General features: G+C 37.6%; 1 protein-coding gene across 1 annotated transcript in view; it reads left to right on the top strand.

The window, feature by feature from the left end:
• The window catches only part of LOC134666000 (uncharacterized), a 43,154-nt gene extending 24,074 nt beyond the window's left edge, over positions 1 to 19,080 (top strand). Inside the window, exons 3-9 of the mRNA XM_063523071.1 lie at positions 2,049 to 2,257; positions 7,424 to 7,559; positions 12,494 to 12,627; positions 13,261 to 13,593; positions 16,583 to 16,706; positions 17,682 to 17,748; positions 18,820 to 19,080. Of these exons, the coding sequence (XP_063379141.1) occupies positions 2,049 to 2,257; positions 7,424 to 7,559; positions 12,494 to 12,627; positions 13,261 to 13,593; positions 16,583 to 16,706; positions 17,682 to 17,748; positions 18,820 to 18,832 (1,016 nt within the window). The 3' untranslated portion in view covers positions 18,833 to 19,080. The remainder of the gene's footprint in view (positions 1 to 2,048; positions 2,258 to 7,423; positions 7,560 to 12,493; positions 12,628 to 13,260; positions 13,594 to 16,582; positions 16,707 to 17,681; positions 17,749 to 18,819) is intronic.
• Positions 19,081 to 26,739: the final 7,659 nt, after the last annotated feature.

Below are 26,739 nucleotides of genomic sequence, written 5' to 3'. Positions count from 1 at the left end.
ATACTCGTGTAATAAATTTGGAGATATGAAGTTAAATATAAGATTTTTATTTAAGTACCTACATTTCTTAAGAAGTCGATATGCTATAGCATATTTACAAACGGGTTACTCCCACATTCAAGTCGAAAAGTATAGCTTCAAAATGTTTTCACAGAGTGACTCTTCTTCTGTGAAATGGTCATTTCAAAAAGAGTGAAAGTGAAAGGAATGCTTATTTCACAGAATGATTCTTAGGATTATTATTATCTTCTGGTAAGTGTATCCTGATAAGTATATAAACCTACCTACCGACCTCAACGAAATTCATATCCCTACCATCAAAACAAACTTTTACTTACGTCTACGTTTCACTTCCCAAAAGCCGAAACGTTTAGTAAAGTTTAGGGTCCTCGGAGCGTGACGCGCATCGGCGAGCGGCGAGCGATCGCGTTCGAAATGACGCGATGTACCCGACATTATTAGCATTTCAATTATCCGTCCGTGTCCCAATACCATGGATCAACAAATCAACACTACACTATTCACGAGGGTCGAACAATTAAATTCTATCGATATATTTGTACCTATGTATAACGTCGTTCATTGCTTCGTAAGCAATCTCATATTGTTTTTGAATTGTGACGTGAAATGGCAGATTTTGCGACATGGCTGATGTTTTATTTGCTATGTCTATTTCAATATATTTGTAATCATTTCTGATACTTTGTCGTAACATTTAACTGCGGGTACTAAACTGTCCGTCCATGCGTCTGCTTATCCGTATGGGGTCGTCCAGAAATCATGTGATCGTTTAGAGGGGGCGGGAGGGTAAGAAAAATATCACAATTGATCACGATGGGGAAGAGGGGGTGGGTCAGTGAAGATATCACGAGTAATTTTTTTTCAAGCGGGAAAGCCAAAAACAACAATATTACTCAAAAATTGCGTTAAAATCACTAACTATCACCAGGGGGGGAGGAGGGTCAAAAATAGACCCAATACGATCACATGATTTCTGGACGACCCCTATGTCACAGCTACTTGAATAAATCATGTTTTACTTATTTATTCATTCATTTACCAAAATGGTTATTTTGTCGCCATGTCACGACAGCTAGGTATTAAAACAAGTCACAATTGCCTTTGGCACGTGTTCTGACATGAAAGATCAACAAATCAACACTACGCTTCAGAAGGGTCTAAGTAATTAAATTCTATCGATAAACATTGTTGTTCAATTCTCTGATCATTTTACGGCTGTTTGTTACAAATTTAACAGAATTGATAATTTAATAACAAAACTTCCGTGAAACAGAATTGATATCGAGAGGTTGATTCCATTTTAACAATTCGGTATGGTTTTGAGCTGACCTTGACGATCATACCTACATATTGGTAATTGAGGCGCGTCTCACGCACGACACGACTCATTTCATTTCGCATGCACTAATCAGCATGAGCGATCTTCAAGATTGTATCTCTTTCTTTTTACTTTATTATTACTTTGTTCTATAAATAAAATAAAATAGGTAGGTATATAAAATATCACGTAGACTTGTTATTTCGATGTTTGTAAATACATATAAAACATTAAATTAGCTTAAAATAATAATACAAACTATCTGTAAACTAAATAAACTTAAAATAAAAAGCCTAATATAAATAAAAGATATTGTTTGTAATAATTCGATATAGGTAGTTGTAAATGTGACGTAATTCTTCACGTGAAATTAGGTATGATTGCTAGTGATATTCGGCGCGATTCGGGGAATGATTTTTACTATTTGATATCTAGTGAATCTCTACCTAATTCATTTCCCGAATCGCGTCAATTGCCGAGGCGTCTGATGTTTACAATTTTACATGGAAGTATATTTTTTCAGAGGAAATGAGATAAGGAGAAGGTATTTTCTTCCGTCGCAAGTTTGGTCCGGCGGGCCACCTTGCGGTCATATCTGTCGTGATAAGTAGACGGGTTTTGTTAGAGAGTGAACCTTCTTTACCTAGTACTATTATTTATTCTGTGGTATAGGATTGTCCCAATAATAATTTATTTATTTGCTACCCAGGTGTTCTATGCCTCCGCGACATTCAACTGAGCGTGCCAGAAGCCATCGGCGTTGGCGCTGGTACCACGCTCGGGTGCCGCTGGACCCTGGACCCTGGCGAGCAGCTGTACACGGTCAAGTGGTACCACGGTGCGCAGGAGTTCTTCCGCTTCGTGCCCAAGGAGCTGCCTAATACGAGGGTATTCTCGCAGACTGGAATCAGCGTTGATGTAAGTATTTCGACTTATAGAATATAGCATCAGTATAAAACACCACCAATAAACTTGACGACCGCTCTGGCCTAGTGGGTAGTGACCCTGCCTGTGAAGTGTGATGGTCCTGGGTTCGAATCCCAGTAAGTCATGTTTGTTTCTATGTATTTAAGTACCTATTCATATATTATATACATCGTTGCCTGAGTACCCACAAAACAAGCCTTCTTGAGTTTATTGTGGGACTTAGTCAATGTCTGTAAGATTGTTCTATAATATTTATTTATTATTATTTTATTTTATTTAACTGCGTACGATAGTAGATATGCCCTCATCAATATTGTGCCCAAAGCACAATTTACAAAGCTATAGTGGAACTAAGTGCCCATTAGATAAGGATCATGATGCTCGTGTTTATTGAATACGATCTGGTGCATTCCACAGTTCACGCAGCCAATCGCAATCATTCCTGTTTGTGTCAATAAGTCCACATTTCAATATATGGTGCTGCAAATAACGCAGCCGGCTAGTCAGCGTAAACGCTTCGATAGTGACATTCGAATTACGACCACAGCAGGTTACTGTTTCATGTTACTGTTATGTTCGCATCAACGCTGCAACAGTAACAGCTACCTACTACAGTTGCCAGCTGAAAAATGCGAACGTAACCATTATGTCAAACATTGGTCATAGTTGCATAAAGTAAACCAAGTAGATACCTACTTATCTCAACTGTACTTCCCAAACAAGCTCTTTATGCTTACCTAATCACTAACTCGTGCATTAAGTAAAGTAAACTTTACTGGATTTACTTTAAGTCACCGACCTCCTCTGGGAGTAACTATTAGCCTAGGTGCACATAGTTAACTACACGGAGCTGAAATAATCTTGAAAAATAAGTAAACATAAATGAAATAAAACTGCCAAAGTGTTTTGCAAAGTGCTTAAGTAGCTTTGCTTACGGCAAGCGATAAACAACATCATAACCGTGATTATATATGGGTCAATGGTTCTGCGACATCTTGCTACTTCGTTAAACTGCCGCCGGCGAGTGCGATGCAAAAAATCACTTAAGAATCTCGCGGAGCAGTGGGCACGTTAAACCTTTAGCTGTTGGCGCGATGCCACTGCCGAGATATAACATTGTGCCAAAATAATACATTAAAAACCCTTTCAGAGACTAGCGAATACTTTAACTTTGCATCGGAATGGCGTACGGAGCAATGAACGTTCAAACGATCTCGGTACACGTGATGGAGTTCTTACATGCATCGATTGAGAGCGCCTCGCTTGTATATTGAGATGCACGACGCTCGGCGGCCCTGTAGTGAAGCAGATCGTGCTATTTGCGGAGGGTAGACGAACAGAGCGCTCGCCTGTCCACAGCTCGCCGGCTCCACGTCTCAGGCATACAGCTTAAGACGAAATGTGACGCAGTCCGGCCCTTGGAAATCGGGTCAGAGATCTCGAACGCGGGACGGGCATGATTTAGTTCGGCGGTTGCTCAAAGTGGACGACTTTCCGTAAGATGGATCGAAGCTTTTAACTCTATTCGGCTACCAGCTGCGTACGCTAAAGTGCACACAGGCTGTAATGGCCGAACCCGCTGACTCGTGTATGAATTACGTGTAGTTAACCTACTGTAAGGTTAATGCCGCTAATAAGGAAAAGGCTACTCATGTCAAGCACACACAAGGATAATTTTATTCAGTTTTGTACCTGCCTGTATTGTTTATAATGTTGTATTTTTTATTTAATTTGTAACCAATATTGATTCGATTAACAACTGGGGGCCCGATTCGAATTATGAAATATGTAGTATAGACATCTATTAGACATGACCAAAATACGATAACGATATGTTCAAGATCTAACCTGTCAAATATGACATTTGCGCGATTCTGGAGATACTCTTGAACGATTTCCACAGGATATGACTTAGAGATCTAATTCACATCTAATATATATCTTACTCTATCTAACGTAAAACTGACATTGGTTGCCCGAATTGCGCTGCAGAAAGAGAACTAGTTGATACCTAAACTATAAAGTATTTAGAATGGATCTAGTACGTGTCGTCTCTTGTGAATATCTTGAAGTTCGAATACGGCAGTGGATTGTTCTAGTTCTACAAAGTCATCGAATTTATTGTAGAATGAGAGGACGAATTGACAAATCTTTAGTAATCTGGCCGTTATAACAGCTATTAAAGATGACTCACGTTAGACCGGACCGTGACCGGGCCGGAGTTTCCGGCGCATCGTTTTCTATGGAAAGCATCACGTGATTGCCTGTCATGTCATAGAAAAGTAAGCCCCGGAAGCTTCGGCCCGGACACGGCCCGGTCTAACGTGAGTCATCCTTGAAACGATGAAATACACTTTAAAGCATTACTACCCCATACTTTCTACGTCCAATTTATCTTATAGTGCGGCGTACCAGAAAATAGCTTTGCGGTAGCAACAAGATGTCCATTGCATCCCGGTTGCAAACTAATAGATGGAAAATAGAGATATATTGAGGTCACCTAGGCAGAAAATAAGACTTATGTTCTTATTTAAAATTTAACATTGATATTATTTATTTATTGCAAAAAAAGGATTTATTTCTGATTGTCAAATCACAAAATAGTTACACAAACAAATACATTTCAACACATCTAAATCGAACCTTATAAAATAACTTACAATTAAATAAAAACTAAATTAAAACTAACACAAATAGTCCCCCAGATCCGATCCCTGCGGAAGGGTGCCCATAATGCTGGCCACATTCCCCCGCTGGATGGCAACTCCAATTCTTTGGCCAAGGAATGAGCCCGCCCTAGGATCCCTGGTGGTGTCAAGGAGCATCTTCTTTAAATCTTTATACAAACTGAGCGCATCCTGACACCAAGGGCCCAAAGTTTCCACCGCAAATGCCGAAAACAAGTGATTGCCCGAAAGTCCAGCATATTTGCGACGTTTCAGGGCTTCAGCTGCTGCCGCCGCTCCGCCAGGCCTTAAAGAAGTAGCGGCTAAATGGGACGGCGCCAGAGTATCCACGCAAGTTGCATCCCAAATAAGCGGCCGTCCCATCCGCCAGGGGATAAGGGTCATTCCGTCGGGCCTCTTTCCGTCGTCACGCACAAGACCGGGAGGCTCCAACACGGATGGCACGCCCACACTGACAAGAGCCCGGCGGATAACATAGTTAAGGCTGGCATGGCGGGAAAAGCGACCTGCGCTCTTCCGGCAGGAAAGGCCGTGGTAACCGCGACTATCAACCTCCGCTCCGCAAGGACAGCGATGAGGGACAACTAAATCAGCCCCTATACGGAGACCAACCGCCAATCGTAGGGAGTTATTGTCCAACAGGGTAGCGCAGTTACTGGAGGGATACGCATGAAGCCAATAACCCGACTCTGTTTTGGAAGAGGCCAGGAGACGGGCCTTCTCCTCGCTTGAAGCAGCAGAATCAAGGAGTGAAGCCTGAACCTGGCGACAGAGAGGTTCATCCCACGAGCTCTGAATGTGTCCTTTGGAAGGCAGGTCCACGGTCGGGCACGCCAAACGCCAAGCATTCACTGCATCCGACAGGACAAAAAAAGTAATCAATCAAAATAACATTATGCATTTTTATAAGATTTTTTTATGTTAATAGCTTATATGCAAAAAAAGTAAACAAAAATAATTGGCGTGTTAAAAGTTTGTAATTTTTTTCTATCAAGCGAAAGTTGTTTAGTCAGAGTTTGAATCGATAAAGTTACTAAAAGGCCTCAAGATTGTTATTCCTTTTTTTTGTAACCGTATTATGATCCACATAAAATAAGCGCTACGACTTATCCCATACTTTTTGGACTGAACCCACTGCACCTTAAGGGTAACATTCCATTTCCAACGACAGCTGCACTATTGTCAATTTTACTATGGAAATTGACAATGACAGCAACGCGTTCAGTACTGGTAGTGCAGCTGCGGTTAGAAATGGAATGTTACCATAACGTAACCTACTGAACCTCACCTTTACACTTTAAAAGACTTCAATATTTTGATTGATTTTATGTCGGCCTCGAATGTTATTTTAATGTTACATTTCAAGTTTATGTAATGTATTCAGTCTTGATTGAATCCTTTATTGGCATTTGCCGACTTAGCGAATAGTTCGCTTAAGCATTTTAGTCCAGTCTCCGGTATTAGTTAGGCGGTATTTAAACTATTTGAAAGTTAATCACCCCCACTAGACCCGACTTGGATTTCGCCCGTATCTAACTAACTAGCGAGTTGGCAATTGGCTTGCTTTTGCAGAACCACTTAGTAACGTTCGTTTAAATGTAAATGAATTTAACACGTGTTTAAGAATGCATAGAATTCCTGATATTTCTTGCTCGGTTCGTAAGATCCGTAAACTCTATCTCAAAGTTTGGAATAATCCCCGAAGTTGGAAACTTTCTTGCGTAGTCTTAAAGATGCTATAGATATTAGCTCCAGTTTTAACCTCAGTTATTTACTGTGTACCTAACAAAATTGTTGGATAAGTTTAAGTGACTTAAATATATTCCTCCTAGTTAGCCTACAGTACCTAGGGCTATAGTAGTATCAACGATACTATAATATTATATATAAACGCCAAATTAACTCTGTATGTCTGTCTGTTACCTATTCACGCCTAACTGAAACGATTAATGTGAAATTAGGTATGAAGATAGTTTGAGGCCCGGAAAAGAATAGTTTTTATCAATCATCTAATCATCAATATTCCGCGCAGATAAAATTGCGGGCAGAAGCTATACTCTGTACCTATCTTTAGAGATTTAAATAAAAGTACTGCATATAACTTTAGATAACGAGCCTGTAAAAGAAGTGCAAAATACAAAGTTTTTAGGCATAATTATTGACAGCCACTGTAATTGGACGGAACATGCTGCTAATGTACGATCCAAACTAAATAGTTTTATTTTTGCACTTAGACGAATTAGCCAGACTGTTTCGACCCAAGCAGCGCTACTGGCTTATAATGGCTACGTAAATTCTCACACATGGTACACTAACGCCCACTTGCACCATCCCACTAACCCGGGGTTAAGCGGTTTAACCGTCAACCCAGTGTCAAATTGTGCTGTTAACCATGGTAACTCCATCCATCGGGTAACCCCGGGTTAGTAGAATGATGCAAGTGGGCCTAATATATTGTTATTTTTCACAGGTATATCACTCGGGCGCTCACCAGGTGGTGCTCCGCGACGCGACGCGCGCGCTCAGCGGACGATATCGTTGCGAAGTTTCCGCCGACGCACCGTACTTTCATACCGTCTACAAAAGCTCCTACATGCGGGTAGTAGGTGAGGAACATGAAGCAATTAAGACCGTGTCTGGTTTTCTTAGAACACGCCTACCTTTAATAAGATACACATGGGTGCGCCAAAGTTCATATAAAATTGCAAATTCGATTATTGAAACTCCGAAAATGTATCTCATATAATTTTACATCCTAATGATCATTGTACATTTTCATTTTAAACAATACTCATTGGAACTTCGAATTTATTATATTCATAATGTCATTCTACATAAATATCTCTATTACTAAAATTTATGCATATATTATTACTCGACATGTCGATTTTGACATATTTGATTTTATTTATAACAGCATGCACCTGTAGGTCAAGTCAGGTTAAAATCCTGCCAGAAAGGTGGGTTAGGTTAGAACTGCATGCGACCCTCACAGAACCGAAATGCTGCCGGAAAGGTGGGTTAGGTTAGGTTAGAACTGCGACCCTCACAGAACCGAAATGCTGCCAGAATGGTGGGTTAGGTTAGGTTAGAACTGGGACCCCCACAGAACCGAAATTCTGCCAGAAAGGTGGGTTAGGTTAGGTTAGAACTGCGACCCTCACAGAACCGAAATGCTGCCAGAATGGTGGGTTAGGTTAGGTTAGAACTGCGACCCTCACAGAACCAAAATGCTGCCGGAAAGGTGGGTTAGGTTAGGTTAGAACTGCGACCCTCACAGAACCGAAATGCTGTCAGAATGGTGGGTTAGGTTAGGTTAGAACCTCACAGAACCGAAATCCTGTGACCCTTACAGTGAGCGAGCGTAGCGAGAGCAAATGCTCGCCTTAGTCTTCGAGAAATTCTTACAAATAACATTATGGGCACAGATACATTCTCAGTGACAATATTATGAGTAAAAAAAACGGAATATGTATCGTTATGAATAATGTAGGTAGTAGCACAAAAAACTATTAAAAAAATATATGAGTAACAATTTTCGGAGAAACGATGATTATGATTACAAAGCGGTATTATTAGAAATATTCGAATAATAAATTGTATATAAGCCAATATGGACTTGGATATGGATGGATGGATGGTTGTATATAACTTTGATGGAGTTCCCATTTGAATTTCAAAAATTGCGATTGTTACCTTTCATCTATTATATAGACGGTAGCCTAGCGGTAAGAGCTTACGACTTTTAAACCGGAGGTCTCAGGTTCAAACCTCGGATTGAACTTGAACCAATGGGATTTCAGAACTTAGGCACGAAATTACATTTGGTACCAATCGCTTTTCAGTGGAGGAAAACATCGTGAGGAAACCGAACCAATCCCAATAAGGCCGTGTTTCCACTCTAACGATAACGCTAGGAAGATGATGGCCTTTTATTTATTATCTTATGTTAACCTATTCATAGGTATGCGGGTGGGTAGTGAAAGTAACATTATAATGTAGGTAAGTTACTTTTCTCAATAGCTATAGCTTCACAAGTTACTAGATAACTAGCCAGCGAATAGATGTGAATCAGCCAAGTAATTTATGTATGTATTGTTGAGAAAGGTATAGCCACGGTACCTTAAACGCGGACGCTTAAAGCGGGGCTCCGTCTAGCTAAGTTGTCGAACAAAATATGAACGAAAACAAACTCTAGTGGGGAAAAATGCGACCGGAAATAATGCTACGCGAAACTAACGCGAGTGGGGAAAAATGCGATCGGGAATAATGCTACTCGGAACTAACGCGTTTGGGGCACTGATCTAGCTACTCAGGCCTTCGCATTAACAATAACGCAATCAAATATATTCCTCGTAAAATATGCAGTAAAGGCATACGTGCCACAATCAATCATCACAGTAGTTCAGCTATTATACTTTGCATTAGTTAGAAGTAAAATTGAATCTGGCTCTTTAATCTGGAACCCGCATGAAAAATCCTACACCTTGCTTTTAGAAAAGGTACAGAAAGCTTTTCTCCGCTTCTTATATAAGAAAACTTACGGGTATTACCCCTTTCTATACCCAACCAAATTTTTACTGGGTATGCTACGCTTTAACTCCCTCGAGATAAGGCGTAATGTTAATCTAATGTCTGCTATATCTAAAATATTAAGGGGAGAATCAGACTGCCTAGACTTGGTGGCAAAAACGACTACCTTTTTTGTTCCCGACAACTACCTACGTTGTCGCAGCCATCGCCTCCTAGATAATGGAATCATTCACACGACTGCACACCAGTACTCTGCAATTGTCCGTTCCCGGACACTTCTTAATAATTTCTTATCTTTTGCACCTAACTCCGACTTGTTTGCTGACGAAAGTCATAAACTTGTTAAAGATTTTTTACGTTTTTGCGAACAAACATCCAATAACTAGCTTATTAATCGCTCTATTATTACTTAGGTACTTAATTTTTCTACTTAATTTTACAGTGCATTGGTGTTAGCTGTAATGCTGTAAAATTTAATTTCAATAAATATCAATATCAAATATCAATATCAATATCAATTATTTGGCAATCAAGTTTAAACTCACTCCATATTATTATCACCTCAATACGCTTGGTGATTGTAATTAGAGTCATTCGGGCGCAACATTTAGGCTTTTACTATCAAATTGCATCCCGTTTCAGCGAGTGTTTAAATTATGTTTAAATGGGTTTAAATTTGGGAGCAACTCTAAATGGGACAGAGCGCGGAGCGGAAAGGCAATGCAATATAAACCTAAATGCAGAACACGTGATTACGTTCGCTATGGGTTATTGCCTTGATATTGCTAGCGTCCGCCAAAAGTGCAAGCTTGGCAATATGTGGGTATTGAATTCTTAATCAGTATCGGAAAAAAGGTGAACGTCATCATGTGAATGGTAGAATTTAAAAGTAACTAATGGACTGTAAAGTAATAGCAGGCACAAAAAAAACATTAAGACATTGATGTTCCTTAGCTTCCTCACATTAATTTAAATCTTATCCAATTAATCTTCTCGTAGATCGGTCTTAAACCAAAGCAAACTTGCAAAACTAAATAGCAGACAGCAGCAGTTTATGTATTAGACAAGTTGATATAACAAAACTATTGAGATAGATAACGAACTAGGTAACTAACTTACATCTGCCATTAGATTAACTGTTTGATTTCGCAGGCAGGAAATTAAATTCGCTACAGTAGCTGTCCACGGTAATAGTTGTCGTTATCGGCTCTGTTCAATACTAAACTGGGCATTAGTAAGTAACTATCGTAAGTATAAATAATACGGACGATCCCGCGGCGGCCCCGTGCAATCCTAAATCGTAAATCAGAACTATTGTTGGGCAATAAATGTGGGGAATCGAACACAAGGGATGTTTGATTAAGGTTTATCTTGGTTAATTTACGGTTATTGTGGAGGCCCGGGAGGTGCGCGTAGTGTGACGCTGCCGCTGCCACGGCGGTCCTCGGTGACATGACATTATTACCCATTTGTCACATACGTGATACTGCCGCGTTATAGTGAATAATTAAGTTTAGGAGTGCTACACTTGAACGTGTTTCTCGAAACACGCTTCTAATTGCAATATAACTTTAAATTAGTACGATCTGACATCACGTACCGTCTGAACACAGTTCCTGGCGCGACGACACCTCAACTCAAGGGATTCTGAGACCACGTATTAATTATATCTCGGAATATTCCGCTTTCATCGTTGAGGAACTAGTGATGAAATAAGGTCGATCTCATTAGGTATCAAATTATTAAGGCGTCTTCAACATATACACAGTGTAAAAAAGCATAGAAAGAGACAATGATATAAAGTAAACCATCCACTTATTTAAAATATGCGGTAGCAATAATTGTCCTAAAATAACAATTAATTAACGTGTCGTATTTACACAATTAGCGCCGGCTGCTTTGCTTTGCGTCTTATCATAATTTGAAGCTCAAACATCTTCCGAAACAAAACACAGTTCTTGTTTTCCTAATAAAGTAAGGAAGGCTTTAGCAGACTCTTGACGGATTAAATAAACACTAAAATATACCCACGACGGCCAAATTAAACGAGGTGCTGAGAACTCCCTGCGTTCCCATTAAGTAGAATTGGCAAAAAGCGACAGAACAGGAATGTAAACACTTAAAACTTTGCTCGGCGCCGAGTTCCGCCGCTGCGTCGTAATAGAGGGCGCTGCTGGCAAACAAAAGCAAGCAGAGTTTTAGTTCGGACGCCATTTTCTCTGTTCGGCGTTTAAACCGCGCTCTGCAAATTTCTGCGGTGAACTAAAATGGAACGAGCGCGTATGAAAGATGAATATGCAACGTCGACGCCGACATCGCGCTCTGAACCCGGTGTGGACTCAACTCGTGTAATTTATTGCGATCAGTATTTTTCCTTCTTTAGTGGCCCACAACTTTGTTTATACGATCCAGTTGGCCGGGCACACGAACAATTCTATTCCGCTTGCATGCTGGGCCCGTAATTTAATTAGGCATTAGTAGTTTCGTAAAGATTAAAGCCCACAGAGGCGGCTTGCGGTTTCACCGCGGCTGTAGCCATTGTGTGTTGGGTAACTTTTGTATTTGTGCGCTGAACTTGCATTGGTCGTTTAGATCTAATCCTTTAAAATGGGCGGCATGCTCACGTTAATTGTACCTATTTCCGTTTTACTATGGAACTATTTGTCAATAACAATCATAAACTCATAATGGTATAATGAATGACCATCATACACCTAACGGTTTTTAAATTGTTTTTGTCTCACAATTTTGGTTTTAAATTGGACTTGTTGTTGATTCAACTGACCCTTACTGATAAGTTATTGGACGAACCTGTAGCCAGAATGTTTAGAATATAATAAAATTGAAACATATTTTATTCATGGCATACAGTAAAATAAACAAAACACAACGAAAACTAAACAAGACTAGGCACGAAATTATTTCGACTCAACATGGTGCTGGCCTATTGGATTGGCACTGATCTTCAGTTCGAGCTATTCGTGACTGATGTTTGTATTTGTGGCAGAACTGCCCGCGTCCGGGCCGCGAGTCCGTGCGCAGAAGAGCTGGTATTCGGCCGGCGACATGCTGCGCGCCAACTGTACGGCTCCGCCGGCGGACCCGCCCGCCAATATTACTTGGCTCCTCAATGGTATAGAGGTGAGATAACATTGCTATAGAGTTGAAAACTTTCCGAAAACAGGGCGTCTTTTCTGTGGACAGTAATATGATAATAATTTGGGTATACTTAACTAAGGCTTTAATCATACAGAATTTAAGGAGTAAAACATGCCAACATGCCATGTAAGAGTAAGAAAATTATGGTAAAAAAGTTTTTGACAATTTTAAACGCTATTGATGGACACAAACCTTGGTAACCTGTAAAACCATTTTTAATATTTGTACCTCCTACGACCACCTTCATTTTTATTTAACTTATTTTGATTTACTTTCAAGCATTCAGTTTTATTTTAAAACTATGTAAGTTTGAACAAAGTTACCCATTTTCGGCTACATTTTGCGCAGTAGATTTTGTTGTTGATGAATATGTTGATTTCCTTTCCTTGTTTCTAAATAAAATATTGAATTTCTGTTTGAAAAGATTAAATAAGACAGAAACCTATTACTTATATGTATTCGTAAAATATATAGAGGTCTAAATCTAAAACACAATCACTATGCAGCCAGTTTACGTATACGTGGAAGCGGAAATTTGAATAAAAAAATCGATCGATGTACTTTTGCCATAACATTAAGGTTCAGTGCACTCTCTAACATCATTATTTTCCGTAGGTAAAAGGCCTCGATATTCCACCGCACGACCCGTACTTGCTGCGGAGGAACCCTGTGATAACCGACGCATCGCTCGAGGATGCTAATAGAATTATATTCAGCCCGTGGGACGCAATCTCCGGCTACGAAGAAGCGGTCACCGATAACGTGATAGACATACCGGGAAACTTGGACATGCTGGCCACCGATAACCGGAAAGCGGACACCACGACGCGCGAGCCTCGGACAGAACAAATAACCAACAAATTGAACACCACCGAAGAAGAGAAATCTAATAAGTCGACTTCGTTCAGCCAACTCGTTATGAGGGTACAGTCTGCACATTTTCATAAGGTAACTTTAAATTTTGACTCAGTTCCAAAAAATTACACACTTTAATTTTACTTCACTGCGGCATAAATTTATTTATGTTATATTTGCTTTACCATTAAGTTAAAGTTAAGTATTTAAAAATGGAGTAGATTTGTAGCCTACCTATAGTACTTATTCAATTCGATGAAATTCAAATCATATTCAATTGAAACAGAGTCGCATTTATTTTGTTACGTTCAATCTTCAATCAACACCAAAATCAACTCTATTCCTTGCACTAAAGGTTCAAACTTTAGTGGCCAATTCTGGTTTTTACCTTTGTATGGCTGGGCCTTAGGAGGCCATTGCTGGAGTTTGGAATCATTAGAAGTGTTTCGAGGAGTGATTGATAAATAAAAATATGCACCTACAGTAAAATGACCTTCCTGTATTCTACAGGAATTAAACACTGCATCAATCAAAACGCTAAATTGAATTTGAAACTGGTTACGGTATGAAACCGTATTTTGTAACCACAAATTTACTACGCAAATAGTACCTATCAGTACAAGTAAATCGATGGCTCTGGTCGTCCAGTGCAGCTTTCCCGCATTAATTCCAAATAATTACTTTGGTTCATTTCCACGCAAAATGTGTCAAAGCTTAGTAAGAGAAAAAAGTAAAAATGCGAATAATAAGCACTAACAATCTGCGCATAGCTCTCTGCGACCGCGAGAGGCTAATGAGAGTCAATTTATTTGACGCTTATAATATAATCTGCATTTAGAGCAATCCGCTTCGTACTTTTACAATGCTGGAACTCATAACAAAAAATACAGAAATATTTGCACTACGCTTGAAGAATTAGAATAGAATACATTTATTTACGTCTCATCATGTCTCTCAATTATAAAATGAACTAATAATAAAATCATATGGATTGAGTTTTTCTAAAGAGTTCAGCTTGAAAATAATAACTGCGAGCAATGAGCACGAATTGAAATTAAGCTTTGAAACTATCTCGATATACCTACACGTTTTCACGAGTTTAATTTTCCGCCAGTCTCGCAAGATAAAACGGTATCCCTTTCCTTTGATTGCCAGGTACTAAGCCTTTTCTACATTAAATGACAAAATATGAATGCTTTAAACCTAAGCTCCGAATATTATATAAAGATTCAAAGCTGAATATTTTTTTTTACATTTTATTGTTAGCACTACCTAATATAGTCCTCCACATCGATTTCGATGACGGCGACCTCAGCAATCAAGGGATTTTCCTCTTATGAGCTCTTATGTGGCTGGCCAGGCCAAACTTGTTTTTAAAAACTCTGTCACATTCACGGCAGTAGAGTTGACCGGCTGTGTTGTACGTATACACGTAGGAGGGCTTAGGCCTTTCCTTGCGTAATTGGCGTTTTACGTCTAGTGTCGCACTACCTAAACGTGTATGACAGTTACATAGTTAACATGCAAGCTCATACAGTGGAACCTGGATAATTGTAATCTCAAGGGACCGGCCATTTTTTGTCAATTAACCAGGTTTTTCATTTAAGCAGGTCGTGTCAATTAACGAGGTTCAAAAAAATCGTTGTGTCAATTATAGAGGTTTTCATTAATAGAGGTTGCGTTCTGACAAATTTCTTTTATGGAGGTGCAAATAACCATTGAAAGTAGATTTAGACGCTTACGTTCTGGTTTTCTGGTCTATATATTGCTTCTAACTATACTTGCACTTTTACACTACATTAATTACTACTTTATTTTCTTATCATTTGGGTTTAAAAAATTCCCTTGAATTGTAGAATAAAGTTTTATTAGAATGTAAAAAGCATACTTTGTTTTTTGATTTAATCTAAACTATTTCACCTACTACAGGCTGTGATAGATACCCAATAAATAAATTGAATTCTGGATGGAGATATAAATAAAATGATCATTGCTATTAAAATATTGTTTCTGCTGTCTACAACTACATTATGTATTTCAATTACAGAGGTAAAAAGTAAGACTCATTTCAATAATAGAGGTAAAAAATAACGGATTTTTTTTAGCACAGTGTCAATTATAGAGGTCTTAGTTGCGATGTGGTCAATTACAGAGGCAAAATTACGAAAAGCACTAAAATCTAAATTGCAATTATAGAGGTTCCAAAATTTCAATTATAGAGGCCCTTTGGTCTCAAGGGACCGGGACCGGGCTTTTCGTTGCAATTATTGAGGTTTTCCATTTATCCAGGTGCCAATTAACCAGGTTTCACTGTATAATATTCGACATATTCCGAACTTTGGCCTGCTCTCTGAACAAAGCACTCCTTTTATAGTGTTAAGATATTGAAATAATATTTGAATTGACAAAAAACTTATGTACTAATACTATAAACGAACAGTACTAATTAATACTTATATACTTTACGGACCATTCAAGTTCAAATATTGAACAACTCCACGTGTAAATTTGCCCGCGATTGCTGTTCCGAAAATGAATTCCATTTTTTGGCCGCCACCGAAATTGTGTTTTTCAAAGAAAAGTAAAAAGTTGTTCTGGTTTGCAAGCGTTAATAGACAGCCGTTCGGGCCGTCCTGCTAACTAAGTACAGTGTAGCAAGCGTGTAGCCTTTAGCTTGCCAAACTATTCCTTTTGTCAATTCAGAAGTTAATAACGGGACTTGTTATTGATGTTGACGAATATGAAAGGTATTTAAAGAATGTTTATGAAATTACAACGTTGTCGATATGCCATCGGGTTGTTATAAAAGATTTGTGAAGTATATGTGACGTCCCACGGGTAAAGGTACCTTATGGCTGTGCTCTTATTAACGCTGCTTCAATATCATTGCGGCGCTATGCGACGTAAGCGCCAGCCGTCATAAGGTACCTTTTCCGTGGGACGTCACATATAACTGTATCGTGCCCCGAGTTTGATAGTTATTAAAGTTGTTTTGTGGAATGAAATGTCAAACGTCAGCCACAGCTTGTTGTATGGAGAGCGCGAGCAGCAACTCTTAAGTATCATATTATTGTTGAAACAGGGTCATCTGAACGTGACGTGCGTGGCTCGCGTGTTGTCCGCGTGGGCGACGAGCGACGCGCTGCTGCTGGACGAGGAGAGGCCACAGATCGCGCCCGTTATGGGCAGCCGGGACTCCAACTCAGGTAACGTGATTATCACACTATTCCACGGATCTGTGCCGATTCAAGGCGTATCCAGACTAGTAAATTTTTGACCAATCTGATTAAATTGCCCGATCGAATCAGGACGTGCGGACGCAAATGCCAATTTGGCTCGCCGAATGAAACAGCCGATTATGACCGATATTACCGATAAAAAGGAGAGGCAAAAATACCAATTTGAGACGCCAGTATTTTAGTTTTGGGGCATTTTTTCAATTTAGGGGGCTCTAATATTCACCATAAATCTAAAATTCGTGATTAAATTGGTAATTGCCACCAATTTAATTTCTGATCAAATCGGTCGATTTGATCACCTCTGTCTGAACACGCCTTCAGTACGCTCCGAGCATGTGTGCTCAACTCTGACGCCAACCGCCATACATTAGTTAAAACAATTTAATGGCGGCCGGTGTCAGAGCAGAGCTCGGAGCGTGCATTTCATACATAGCTGGAGCGGTGTGTGAATCCGTATCAAATGTGATAATAACCTGTAGTAAAATAAATGAGATACAATTAAAGAAAAATACGCAACTGTACTAACTGGCTGTTTCGTACCTACTGTAAAAACTTAATGTAATCAAATCATAACAAACAAATTTGAGACTATCATGACGGCCATCGAGGGCGTTTGAAGTCAACTGAGTCTCTCACGACAGTTCAATTTAGGTATATCTACTTGATTTGTTTTACTTAACTTTACTATCTTAACAGTAAAAAGTGAATCTATTTTTTCATCTGTTTAAAATGCATTGAGACGGTATCACGCAAGATAAATGCCAAGCTACATCAGTCGGGCTTTTTTTTAATTTTCATTGCTTCATTAGTAATTCATTTCTCTAATACATAAGTGTATGAAGAAAAACTTAATAAATAATCTTATATGGGCGCGGTATAATACTGGGTATAATTTCACAATCAAGGATTTTAAAATATAATTTAAAAATTTGTCTTCCTCAGGTCTACGGCGTTCCACATCGCACGTGGGATTCGTAGCGATGCTCAACTGTTTAATATATAGACACTGGTAAGAATATAACTCATTCATTCCATATAACCCTAAATTGGGCCTAAGGAATATATTTCCTATCTTATTTTGAACTTTGTCTTTTTTTGATAAGGTCTAAAATAAAAAAGCTGACGACCCAATGCCCATTTCAGGGATAAGTAGCTAAATACAGCGCAATAAAGATTTGGTGGGGCTTTTTGTAATTTGTCCCAGTTAAGCTAGTAATTAATAGCAAGGCAGTAGAGTAAGACGTATATCATTTAGTATGATTAACTTATGTTTATATTTACTGTACTTTTAAACAAAGTATTTATACAATTTGGATGCCAGCTTCAGAGGAAAGGGAAGAGCCGTCTCACCATACAAACGTTATCCCCATTTTCCGCATTTGATATTTTATTTATTTATTATTTTATTATTAGCCTATATAGTCCCACTGTTGGGCAAAGGCCTCCCTCTTATTCTTCCACGTATCCCTATCCTCAGAAGTCTCCTACCAGTCTCTGTCAAAAGCGTCAAGCTCGTCCCGCCATCTCCGACGAGGTCTACCGTGACGCCTTACAATTGATATTGACAGTTAAGTAGGTATTTAAAATGTTTTTACATAATTTCATATATATTAACCATAGCTATGCCCCTACATTTCACAGTTTTAGTTAGTTAAAAACAGATTTCATACAAATTTTTAAATGCTATCAGTTTTATAATAATCAAAAACTCGACATAACCAAACGTAGGAGCATAGCTGTGGTTAATATACAACAAATTGTGTCAAAATATTTTCAATAAAATAAAATTAATATTCAGAGAGGGAAATGAGGACTACTTTTGTATGAAAAGGCGATTTCGCGCTGGTCCTCCACTTTCGTCTTAATTTCATTCTAAGATGTGATCCTAATTTCTCTTCAGTTAAAGTACTTAGTACATGTGCAAAATCCTATATAATAGTTTGCCTTAAAAAGTGAAAAGCAACTTGATATTCTTAAACCAATTTCCAACTTTTTATATGCTTTGTTAGTATACTTACGAAGTTGGTGTTCCAAGCTTGGAAACGTAATAAGCAGTCGTTAACACAGATTTTTGTTCCAGGACTATCCGATGATGAGGGCGCTAACTAAAACTATAACATGTCTACATTTTTCAAATCTAAAATCAGTGTTAGTATTACAAACATTTTAACGATCGAAATCAAAGCAGGTAAAGCGGGGAAAGTCGAAAGTTTGTAGTGAATTTTATACTTGTAAATAACTAGTTTTAATGAAATGTCTTCTAAGAAAATAGTGATGTTTTGCTTGACGAACTTTATGTAGGTAAATAACCGTTATTACAGCGTAAAATAAACAAGTGTTTTTAAAATGCTTTTAATTTCCTAACCATGCTACCAAATTCACTCCCACTGCTACAAAAAGCAATTTGTGACGTCCCACGGGTAAAGGTACCTTATGGCTGTTGGCGCTTATGCTCTTATTAACGCCGCTTCAATATTATTGCGGCGCTATGCGACGTAAGCGCCAGCCGTCATAAGGTACCTTTTCCGTGGAACGTCACATTTATTTATAGTCGTCAAAAAGTGCACGAAACTTAGAATCAATCCCATGTATCAAAATGCTTTATTACTCTGTTGTCATGTGTTGGCTTTCTGTGAGCTATGGTCAAATTGAATCCTAGCAGGATTGTGCAGCTTTATTTTTCGGATTTGGTATTCCCAGCCAAATAGGAAGCAATTCCTGAAATACAGAAACAAGACCAATTTAAACCAAAGAACACCTTTTTAGACATGTTAAAAATGCTACAGTATTTATATAGTAAATAGAACGAGTAACAAGCAGTTTTCAACATATGATGTAGCGATTTCTAGTTCTCTTTGTTTATATACAAATAAATGTAAGGTAATGTAAGGCGGGGAAATGCCGCCAGCATCCTTGGTACAATGCCTCAGGGGCCTATTTTAGATTTAAGCTAGTTATTAATTTCGTTTAGTTGGACCACTGGATATATATTGTATGTAAATAAATGAATTTTTATTGTCAATAAATGTCCACATATCCGCCAGTGTCGTATCGCCGTCACTCGGTGGGGTGTCGGAATTTAATTATTTTAACTCAGTGACACCACAACTTAAAAAATAATTAAATCAATTAAATTAACTATAAAGTATGCTGTACAGTTAATATGTAGCATTGTCTGAATTACCTTACATTTATGGATGCCTACGTATAAAATATAAATTGTTTAAAGGATAATGTAACAACTAAATTACGTTGTTTGGTGCCATGCAAATTTTTATCATGTATAAGTAAAATTTATTTATGTGGGTAGCCGATATTTAAAAAATTGGAACAGATTTTTGTAGAATTTAATGGCGACCTTAAACTGCATTTGTGTTGTAGCGAGGGAATGCAAATCGGTTATTTTTTGTATGGGAATAACCGCGGTTTCCTAGTTGTAGCGTTATTCGATTCTATTTTCTATCCAACTAACTTTAAGTAAGCAATACCTATTAATATTGCCACCCACTGTTCAAAGTTACACATGTTGAGTTCGAGAGATTAAGAAATTAAAATAAAAGGATAATAGGCCTGGACACATCACGCTTATCTACCTAAAAGGCTTACCTTGATAGGTACATACCATAATTAGTATGTACATTACATATAACAACGACAATATCGCAAGGTATGTAAGTATACATTCTTATCCCATTAGCCATAAGTCATATTTATGTGAGGACTATAACTTTTGTCAAGGAATCATCTATTCGTGTCTTTATATTTTAACCTCTGGAGAATTCTAGTGAGCACCTACTCATAGGAAATGTTTATCTAGGATTCGTGCGGTATAGGATTTCACTTAAGCGGGTTGTCTGCAAACTACAAACTTTACTGTACGACTTTTAGCGAGGGTAAAACTAACGAAACAAACGAAAAAACTGGGCAGAAAAACAATTAAATATTGTGTCAAATAGGTAAAAGTTTTTAGGATCATTCCAAAGAGAAAGTAACGTGAGTTTTCTATCTAGGGATAAAAATACCTACTAAAGGTGAGGCGCATTAATTAATTATACTATGGAAATTGACAATACGACGCGTTTCGGACTAGTAGTGCAGCTGCAGTCAGAAATGGAATGTTACCCTTAATGACAAAGACAGAGAGACAAATAAACACGAACCTCTAGAGTTAATGCGGACTCACTCTAGTTGTAGAATGACTTTTTAGATTTAGTCGTAAGATCGGAGGTAATAAATGGAAAATACATTTTCTTGATATTTAGTTACATACAGATTTTTTTTATTTAGTTATTTATTATTACATGAAGTTACAACTTTTTTGTTAAAGACAATGCTCCACAAATTCCACAATGTGTTAGTAAGATGTTACTTTTGAGGTTTTTTAAGTCTTTGCTCCTTGATATAAATATCCATCCATGATAACAAACCTATCAAAATTCATGAAGTTAAACTACTCATAACCTCACTTCCGCCAGCATCAAAGCCCTGTCTAGTTCAGTTGACGTGCGTATATTATGTAACGTCATGTGAAGCAAACTCGTAAATTCTTATTACGGCTGATAAGGTGCTTCAGATCTTAATCCGACGTACCCGTAATTTGTAAGGTTGCAATTAGCTAGGATTTCGACGGCGCCTCGACCCGCCTTTACTAATATTATGTAGGGACCTCAGGTTGTTTGTATCTCTATAATGCCCGTAAAGGCGCGGGTATGAGAAGGTACGGTAGCTTTGGTATGCTTACGGGTTTGAAAAGCATTACATTATGCAGATATGTACAATTTTAAATAAATTGCAATAAATATAATGTACCCTACCTAAAAACGTAAGTGACTCAAATCCTATTAAGAATATCTTAAATAACGCTACAAAATTAAGCCACTGATAAGAATAGATTTTTAATGTGACATTAATAATGTCATACCGGGTGTGGCCTGTAATATGAGCAAAAAATTAAACTGTAGGCTGTACTCCTCATACTGACCAACATTTGTTCAGCGACCTATAAAAATAATTTGTGGTTTGATTTTTAATACACTTTAAAGTTTATTCCAAGGCGCAATGTATTGCGAATTTTGTTATGTTTAAGGCGTGACAAGCAACGTCAATCACAATGATATGGCGTGGCAATAGCGTCCATTGAAGATAATATTTATTTTGTATGAAAAATAGGGAGGGTAAATAAATACTTCATAATTTTTAATTTTTTTAAAGTTGTTGAACTAAAGTGTCACCGTTTGAGGAGTACAATCTATGTTTTAATTATTTGCTCGTGTTATAGGCCACACCCGGTATAACAAAGAGTTTAAAACGAACATATGAAAGCTTAGCCTACAATGTCGGATTACCATCACGCGGGATGTTTATTTGCATTTCGTAAGATAAATAGGCCCTTTGAGGGCATTTGAGAGAGGAAAGATTAACATTAAGTGAAGGACCCCACGTGATGGCCGTTGACAATTAGTAACCTGCTTTATTTTTTAGGCGCTAAAGATTTAATTGGCAATGACGTGTGATGTAGGGCAAAGTCCACTTTTGCTTTTAGTGTATAAGGAATGATTTTCAAACTGTACGCAAAGTGTGCTTTTGTGTCACATTAATTGGGTCAGCGAAATTTTCTCTCGCAAAAAACGTTAAATTTCTCCTGATTTGAAATTTAAGACTGTGGGATTGATTCAATTTCAATTGCATTAATTTTAATCTAATTCCATAAGTTCTGGTCATAATAAAATTTTCAACAAAAAGAAATTAAATATCAACATCAATGTTGACAGATTATTCAGCTTTTAGTGTAATTTTCTGCTTGCAAGTCTAATTTGATCTATTATTTGTTAACCCATTTAATTGTTCTATGTATATTAGTAAATTAAGGGTCGGCAGCTATTTTTAATATATTAATTTTGACATAATGCTCTTGTTAGATTAAAGTTTCTGACCTCGACCACCTGGTATCGTTGGCAAATATTTAAAAAAAAACATGACAATTTTACGTACTAAAGACTTATGTTACGGTAAAAATCACTAAGGAAAGTTTTAAGGAAACTAAACTTGCATCAAAATAAGTCCAAGTAGTAAAAGCACCTCCCCTTATTTGGAACGCTTTGAATGGACTATCGACCCGATTTGAACTATAAGATACGTCAGTTAATAGATCTAGAAACGATATAGATTAGATATATCAGTGTCGAATATGACGTTTCTTCAAACGAAATGTCACTTTTGACACTGACATCTAATCCATAGAATATAATAATATTTATTTTAACACGTTCACTGCGTTACGGGGGCTTTTAAGCCCGGTACGATGTCATCATTCAGTGCGGAGACTAAAAAATCGTGTTTACTCGCTGGTGCGGAAGCTGTATCTTGGATATTTTTATGACTATGATAAAGACAAATATATACATTTGAGTTTCTTGTCCAAAGTATAACCAAGTGGTATATTCAAAATATACGAGGTCTCAGGAACCCCGTACCGACCAGGGAACAAATTTCGCCTTCTAGTGCGATACGAGTTCCAGTGAACCCCGTATAGAATTCAGCTGGCCCGTACGGGGTTATGACCACAAAGTCACTAGTGCAGTTAGCATTGCAAGACTTCTTATCGATAAATTAAAAGTAATGCGTTTGGGACGCATGCTAGAATGGTGTTATTGCAAAAACAATGTAGTTAACAATTGGTATAATTTATAACAAGTAATATACTCCACGAGATATCATATCACTGATTGTTACGTATTGTTGACGACTGCTCAGTAATCAATTTTTACACCAATTAGTTACAGATATGTTGTGTCCGAAAGTGACGTTTTTAATATTAAAACTTTAGGTTTCTGCCTGAAAAAGATGTCTAATTATTACTATAGTAAGCGCTAAAATATCGTTTGTTTTATTTCCCATCACTATTAATTTATCGACATGAATAAAGTATGTGCGTTACGGGGTTTGCTAAGCCCCGTAGTTTTTCAATTTTAGTGTCCTTTCATTTCTCTACAATTTCATATGTTTTTATCGTATCTACGTGCGCAGGGAACATAACGTAGGTAATTTCATACTCTTTAAGTTTGACAGAAAAAAAAAAATGAAATATTTCAGGACTTTATAGCAGTTTTAACAGACTTGGGTGTACGGGGCACTTTTATACCCGTAACGCACCAAGGTGTAAACCATTACGGGGCGAATTAGGCCTCGTAACGCACTACATTTTAGGTAAAGGTTTTGGCTTGCCGCACTGAACGTGTAAAATCATGTTGACAATAAATATCAATATCCTGTGGCCCCACACTAGGCTATGCCCCTTATCAATTCTAGATCTATTACATATCTTAAAGTTAGAATTGGGCTATATACTATATGTGCAGCACGTGTTTTGAACATGGGGGATGCGATGCTTGCAATAATAGTAAATGGATAAGTAGACGCGAGTAAAAAAGAAGTAAATCGACTCTTGATTGCACAGAGACGTCTGGTCTAAGTTGGATCTGTCTGCGTCTAACGAACCAAAACTTAATGCGATCACTCTACTTAGTACTGATGATTCCTTTTGAACTGTGGTTCAGGGGGCCGATTTTTTAATTTCGACCACTCGATTTCGTGTATTTCTTTAAATAATATCTCCAATACTAGGGACTTAAATTCTACTAATAGAATTGAAATCGAGTGGTTAATAGAATAGCACTAGATTCCAAATTTCAATCGCTCGTATTTCAAAAATTAGCATTTGGCCGTTTTCCACCGACTTTCCAGTGACGTAATCGAGCGATCGAAATTAAAAAATCGGCCCCCTGGTAGGATGTTATTGAAATTTTGGGTGCTTGACCCATAAAGATTAAAGGTCGCTTTATGAAGGGGATTTACCTAAGGGCTTGTTTTCTTTAATTTAGTAGGAACCCTACGGGCACGCTTTTGGTATCCAACAACACAATGGCATTATTTTAGAAATTTCTGACGACCCGCCCCGGCCTCGCACGGGTTAACAAATTATACACCTAAACCTTTCTTCAAGAATCACTTTGTTGATAAGTAAAAACCGCATGTAAACCCGTTCTGTAGTATTTGAGTTTATCGCGAACATATAAACAAACAGACAGACGTGGCGAGGGACTTTGTTTTATACGGTGTAGTGATGGTATAAGCCAAAAAAACTGATACATACCTAGTTATGAACACAGGTTATGAATCATTTTACTTTTTACCGAAATAACCCTTTTTACAGAAAATACAAAGTAATATTTTTGTACAATAGTGTTTTCTAATACAGCTATTTTAAAGGGTGTTTTCTTTAAGCGTTGATCAGTACAATCAATTAAAATGATAACATTATCACTTTTACTGAAAAATTCGTAACTTCTGACTTTCGATCCCAATCACGATCATTATTCTCAACTTTCCCAGAAATCTCCTACCTACCTAAAACAATCCCAACAAACATTTACCGAAAAGCACCATGTAATATGTATAAAATAAATAGAAATAGTAATTAATATACTAATAACATGCCCTTTCAATGATTTCCTGCGACTGGAAACAATTCGATCATGTGGTTGAGTGAATCTATTTAGAACATATTGCGATATTCGATTTATCCTATTTACTGTCACAAACACCGATGAGACTGAATTGAAATAATTAATAGATACTATTATATAGATAGATAATTGAAATAATTAATAGATAATAGCAACTAATATCAATAAAAACTAAAACAGCAGTTTTCTATAGGTTTGATATAATTGTGCCCTAGTTCCTACATGAATAGGTATTTCAAAATCTGTGAGAAAGCATGTATTCTCTACTTGATCTATGTTTTAATTATCTAACTTTCATCTAAACTGTGATAGTATAGTCTTAAAAAAACTGGTAAATTACAATAGTAACAATTTTTACAGTCACTGAAGGCATTTGAGCTATTAGAAGCTTATTCAAGTTTTATAAATATGATGGAGAATTTATTTCAATTTCTATGCACCGCACTCATACTCTTTTTCTTAATGTGTTATACTATATGTCTATCTCTTGATATGGTTTTGTGAAGATAACACCAATTTATGAAACGTGAATCCTCGCATATCAGCATGTTTGGGATGGGTGGGGCAATTCGTAAATATTCAGGAGAGCTTTACCCCGTACGCAGAATGGTTGGCTGCAACAACGTGCATTACTGGTAATTCGTAGTACCTAATTGCTACTATCGTACCTACTTTACGTCTTATATTTCATTTACCTACGTTGAATATATGTAAGCAGGGGCCTGTATTCAACGTAGGTAATTGCATAATAAAATACAAGCTAATATTATTAGTGATTTTGTATGTAAAATCACTAACAGTATTAGATTGTATTTTAATAGGCCCCAGGTATTTTCTATCTTGTTTAACTCTAAAATTGTATCTCAATAACCAGGAAATTAATTACTTTAATCATAAATGACCCATTTTCATTTATTTTATAAGTGTATAAAACTAAAAAGATTACAAGTAGGTAAACTAACTTTTTTACAATTGGCATTACAATTTACTTTTTGCTACGTAGAATGAGGTTAATATGTTTAGAAACTTTCTTTTCATGGCATTTCAATTATTTTTTATGCAAGCCGTTGGCTTTTAATAGAATCGTCCGTTATAACATTTTGTGAAGAGCACCAATTTACAAATTCAACTGGAAACGTAGTTATATAGCCGGTTCCTCACTAGCCAGAGGGCCTACCGCGAACCACGTTCGACAAGTTGCCTCCCTGTCACACTTAGTTACGTACGAATTCACAAGTGCGACAGAGAGGCATCACATCAAACGTGGTTCGCGGTAGGCCCTCAGGTCTCATTAAAGCCGATAACTGGAACAGGATATTTTAGACGGGACTGCAGTGCTGCCGACGTCGCTCAAAATCCAGATGGGTTGGGCTGCTGATTAAAATTTGGATAAAGATTTTTTGTATAGTCCGTTTTTTTTAGCATTAGAAAGAACTTCGCAGAAGTAAGATTGTGGTTCCAAATCCGGCACTTTT

Source organism: Cydia fagiglandana, chromosome 7 (assembly GCF_963556715.1).
Source record: "Cydia fagiglandana chromosome 7, ilCydFagi1.1, whole genome shotgun sequence".
Classification (NCBI taxonomy): Eukaryota; Metazoa; Arthropoda; class Insecta; order Lepidoptera; family Tortricidae; genus Cydia; species Cydia fagiglandana.
The sequence above is the reverse complement of the archived record's forward strand: the minus strand, read 5'-3'. Positions and strand labels throughout refer to the sequence as shown.